This window comes from Myotis davidii, unplaced genomic scaffold, assembly GCF_000327345.1.
Source record: "Myotis davidii unplaced genomic scaffold, ASM32734v1 scaffold2370, whole genome shotgun sequence".
NCBI lineage: Eukaryota > Metazoa > Chordata > Mammalia > Chiroptera > Vespertilionidae > Myotis > Myotis davidii.
The window spans coordinates 233,266-238,539 of record NW_006282189.1 but is presented as its reverse complement, the minus strand read 5'-3'; the positions used below and the strand labels follow the sequence as shown (position 1 = coordinate 238,539).

The following is a 5,274-nucleotide window of genomic DNA, read 5'->3' as shown; positions in this document are numbered from 1 at the left end:
GCCCCCTTTTCCCCATATCCTCTGCCACAACTCAAACACTTTCAGCTATTTGCACTACTGCAGACACTGTCACCCACCCCAGTGCAATTCCAAAATAGTAGCTCATGCTATCTTTTTTAAGTATAACAGTCCACTTTACTCAACTGCTTAGAAATTTCCATTGGTTTCCCCACCAAATTTAGAATAAATTCAAGCTCCTTGCTATGGCCCACAAGGTCCTACATGGTGTAGTTTTTGGAAATATTGATGTTACTGGAAATATTCACTATATGGTTCTGGAACGTCCATCCCATTAGAATGGACAATTGAACAACAGATCAGATGTTAGCCAAAAAGCAAGCACATCAGTGCTAGGGGCCTACTGGCTCAGTATGAGGCCTTCTCTTACAGCTGAGCCACAGACACATGTGATCCTGTTATTCAGGCCTCAGTCTCCAACTTAAAAGTTCTTCATTCAGATTGTCAAACTGCAGCGGGAAGGCTGGGGAGGGTTGGGGGGCAGGAAGGAGGCGGGTAAGAGATCAACCGAAGGACTTGTATGCATGCATATAAGCATAGCCAATGGACATAAGACACTGGGGGGTAGGGGAGGCCAGGAGATTGTCAAGGGCAGGGGGAAAAAAAGGACACATATGTAATACCCTTTGTAATACTTTAAGCACTAAAAGAAAAAAAAGAAAAGAAAAAAGAAAGCAGAAGTAGCTATACTAATATTATGAGGTGAGGATTTAAAAAAAAAAAGAAATTTAAAAGAACAGAAATCACGCAATGTCTGTTCTCAGACCAAAATGGAATCAAATAGAAATCAATAACAGAGAACTGGAAAGCCCCCAAATAGTTGGAGATTAAATAACATCCTCCCCTGCCAAATACAAGTAAAAGTTTATTTAGACCAGGGGTTCTCAACCTTCTGCCCCTTTAAATACAGTTCCTCATGTTGTGATCCAACCATAAAATTATTTTCATTGCTACTTCATAACTGTAATGTTGCTACTGTTATGAACCGTAATGTAAATATCTGATATGCATATTTACCACTGCTGCATATGCATATCAGATATTTACATTACGGTTCATAACAGTAGCAACATTACAGAGAACAGACACTGCGTGATTTCTGTTCTTTTAAATTTCTTTTTTTTAAATCCTCACCTCATAATATTTTTTTTCCATTGATTTCCAGAGAAAGGGTCGTTCGACTGCCAAAGGGGTCGCGACCCACAGGTTGAGAACCGCTGATTTAGACAGTCACAGAGCTAGAAGTGAGCCCTGGAAGAAGTGAGCCAGCTGGGCTGTGTGGGCTCAGGAAATAAGTTACAGAGGCAAAAGAAGGGTCCTTGGAGCTTAGGAAAAAGAAAGGCAAAGAAAACACGCCTGGGGGAAGGAGATGGGGGGAAGCCATGGGCCTGATCTAGAGAGAGAAAGAACATGCTTCTAAATCAGCAGTCGCCAAGCAGTGGTCCGTGGACCACTGGTGGTCCGTGAGGTCCAAAAGGTTGGCAACCGCTGTTCTAAATAACGTACTTCTATGTAACACGTGGGTCAAAGAAGAGATCTCAACAGAAACTTTAAAATACTTTGAACTAAGTGAACATGAAAATACAACTTATTAAAATTTGGGGGATGCTGAAAGCAGTGCTTAGAGAGAAATTTATAGCATTATATACATACTAAGGGCCCAGCGCATGAAATTGTGTGAGACCCAGGACCCAGAGTCCTATGGCTCAGGGACCCAGAAAGAGTCCCATGGCTGCCACCGCCACCACTGCTGCGGGAGGCGGGACCCAGAAACCCGCTCACACCTCCTGTTAAGTCCTCCAGAGTCAAGTCCCTGCCCACCTGCACATGCCTCACTGTGCATGCAGCCCCGCCCACCCACGCATACAGCCTCCTGCTGATTGGTCATTAAGGCATGATGGTGTGACGACCACAGGCTTTTTATATAATAGATATTGCCAAAGAAGACCTAAAATCAATCTAAGTTTTGACTAGAAAATAAGAGCAAACTAGAAAAATAAGAGCAAAAAAATTAAATCCAAAGTAAACAAAAGAATAAAAAAAGTTAGAGCACACAGTGTATGAAATCATCTATTCTTGATATAATTACTGTAGTACTCTTGCCTAAAGCCTAAGTTTCACATTTGCTGTTGAAATAAACCCAACTGTTCAAAAATTTAAAAACAAATACATTAGAGCATAAATAAATAAAATTTAAAATAGTAAATCAATAGGGAAAATCAACAAAACCAAAAGCTGGGTCTTTGAAAAGATCAATAAAATTGATAAGCCTCAAGCCTTGCTAACTAAGAAGAAAAAAAAGAAAGGACACAAATCACTAATCTTAGAAATGAAAGAGGAGACATCACTACAGATCCTACGGACATAAAAAGATAACAAAGGAGCCCAGCTGGTGTGCCTCGGTGGTGGAGTGTCCACCTATGAGCCTGGAGGGCACTGTTTGATTCCGGGTCAAGGCACATGCCCAGGTTTTGGGCTCAATCCCCAGTGTGTGGAGTGTGTAGAAGGCAGCCAATCAATGTTTCTCTCTCATTATTGATGTTTCTATCTCTCTCTCCCTCTGCCTTCCTCACTGAAATAAATAAAAATATATTTAAAAAATAAATTATCTTTTTATTTTTTAGGGAGAGTGGAAGAGAGAGGGAAAGACAGAGAAAAACATTGATGTGAGAGAAACACATCAGTTGGTTGCCTCCTGCATGAGCTCTGACCAGGGCCCGGGCTGGGGAGGAGCCTGTAACCAAGGTACGTACCCTTGACCGGAATCGAACCCGGGACTTTGCCCACCCCTGCTCTAGCCACTGAGCCAAAACATCTAGGGCGCAATTATCTTTTTTTAAGATTTAGAAGCTAAGATTTGGAAACAGCACCAAGTGCCCATCAGTAGAGGAGTGGATAAAAAAAGTGGTGGTACATTTACACCATAGAATACTATGCAGCAGTAAAAAAAGAAGGATCTCTTACCCTTTGAGACAGCACGGAGGGACCTGGATAGTGTTATGCTAAGCGATCCTGAAAATATCATTGAGCCCTTAGGACCAACGTGCCTGTAGCCAACTTACCGGTGGGCTGCCTGGTTACTGCGGCCTCTAGATTTTCCTTCTGCTCAAGCTAGTCTGAGCTGGTTTCCTGGCCCTGGCAACCAAAGAGCTCTGACCCATGCATCTCAGGAAGAACAAACACTTGACACGGAGGAAGTACAAAATCACTGGCAACTCTTTCTGCGGCCATGACTACTTTAAAAATGAGAACTGAGGGACACAGAAGGGTGAGAGAACTTTGATGTACTTTTCCATTATTAAGAATTCTTACGCCCTGACCGGTTTGGCTCAGTGGATAGAGCTGCGGCCTGCAGACTGAAGGGTTCGATTCCAGTCAAGGGCATGTACCTTGGTTGCAGGCTCATCCCCAGTAGGGGGTGTGCAGGAGGCAGCTGATCGATGTCTCTCTCTCATCAATGTTTCTGGCTCTCTATCCCTCTCCCTTCCTCTCTGTGAAAAAAATCAATGAAATATATTTTTTTTAAAAAAGAAAAGAATTCTTACATTGCTCACATTTCTACTTTTCCCCTGGTCTTTTTTTCGAACGAACCTTAGAAGAAATTTGGTCTCTTTCTCCTGGTTGGCTTTATGTTTCTTTTCCAGGGTTTCCTCATAAAAGGCTGGAGGTGGGATGAATGTGCGGTGTGCCCTTTTTTTATCGGCTTCTCTTTGGTCTAAATTCTTCGTCTCCCTGTGGGAGGAAAGACATAGGGAAAAAGACTGCAGAGCCCGTACGGACTTTTCTCTCCTATCTTCGTAGGTAAAGAGAGGCAAGTATTTACAAATGCATTCATGACACCTGTCAAGAGAAACTGATGAACAGAGAGCTAATGGCGGAGCAGCAGCTCAGCCCTTGCTGGGTGACTGAGGTCCCAGCAGCCTGGGAACAGAGAGCAAAATGGGCGGCCCTTGACCCAAGGAACACATCCTCCAATTAGGAGGCGGCGAGGGATCCACCACCCGGAAGGAAGCTGAGGCGTGAGCTTGGAGGGCGGCTGAATTCCAGTCGGAGCTCTGCACTTGCTGTGTGACCTGGGCCAATGAATTCACCTCTCCACGCCGGTGTGCTCACCTCCACACGGGAATAATAGCACCTATCAGTGGTTCTCAACCTTCTGGCCCTTTAAATACAGTTCCTCATGTTGTGACCCAACCATGAAATTATTTTCGTTGCTACTTCATAACTGTCATGTTGCCACTGTTATGAATCATCATGTAAACATCTGATATGCAGGATGGTCTTAGGCGACCCCAGTGAAAGGGTCGTTCGACCGCCAAAGGGGTCACGACCCACAGGTTGAGAACCGCTGCCCTAAGGCATGTGGAGGGTTGAGTTACCACAGGCCAGTGGCTTAGCACAGTGCCTGGGACACAGGAAGTGCTCGGTAATGGTGGCTGCTGCTGGCATTACAGGAGGTTTTCAGTGGACTGTCTCTAGATAAGCTTGGGGTGCACAGTGGGAATGCTGAGCTGGGCAATATACCAGCTGACTTCTGAAATGTGGACATCTGCTTGATGGAGCAGCAGGTGATGGGTGTTCAAGGTACACAAAATAGCAGTAAATGTATGTTAGAGTGAAGTAAGATGTCGTCCTGTACTTCTCTGCTGTGGGAGGATAGACGTAGAAGGACAGATATTTAAAAACTAGCACTGAGCTGTGCCTGAACCAGCAGCTATCCAACGATGGGGGTCTTTTCCCAAGTCACAGGGAAGAACTGTGTTACACAACATTCTCATTCTCGCGATCTTCTGCCACAACCTTGTCTTCACTTTCCGGCGCCTGCTGCTGCTCGCAGTGAAGAGACCAAAACCAGCGGCCGGCTGTCCTTGTGAGGACCGCGTTTTCTAACGGAAAAACTTGGATGTAATTCCTGGACAGTATTTTCTGCGCTGTCACTTCCTGAGACGTGGCAGCCTGCACACGTCTCCGGCTCCTGCTTTCCACTAGCAAGAGGACCCTGAGCTTGTAGCAGTGTTCTGTGTGGAAGCGTTTCAGAGAGCTCTGCAAAGAGCCTTCCGAGGTGTGGGTGCTTGCCCCAGACAAGTGTGAGGACCAGGCCTCCGACTCACAAGAAAACCAATTCTCCAGCAGCACCGTCCCTCTCCTTCCCCGCACGGCTCCACCTGCGTGTGCAAAGGAGGCTCTTCCTCACTCAGAGCAGAGAACCTTGCAAAATAGTTGCTGGATTGCCTTTCCTGGGGGGGGGGGGGGGGG

At 45.4% G+C, this 5,274-nt stretch overlaps 1 protein-coding gene across 1 annotated transcript in view; it reads right to left on the bottom strand.

Moving 5' to 3' along the window:
* FAM227A (family with sequence similarity 227 member A) overlaps positions 1-5,274 on the bottom strand; it is a 52,808-nt gene that overhangs the window by 4,092 nt on the left and 43,442 nt on the right. The window contains exon 15 of the mRNA XM_015568807.1: positions 3,610-3,750. Within this exon, the coding sequence (XP_015424293.1) occupies positions 3,610-3,750 (141 nt within the window). The remainder of the gene's footprint in view (positions 1-3,609; positions 3,751-5,274) is intronic.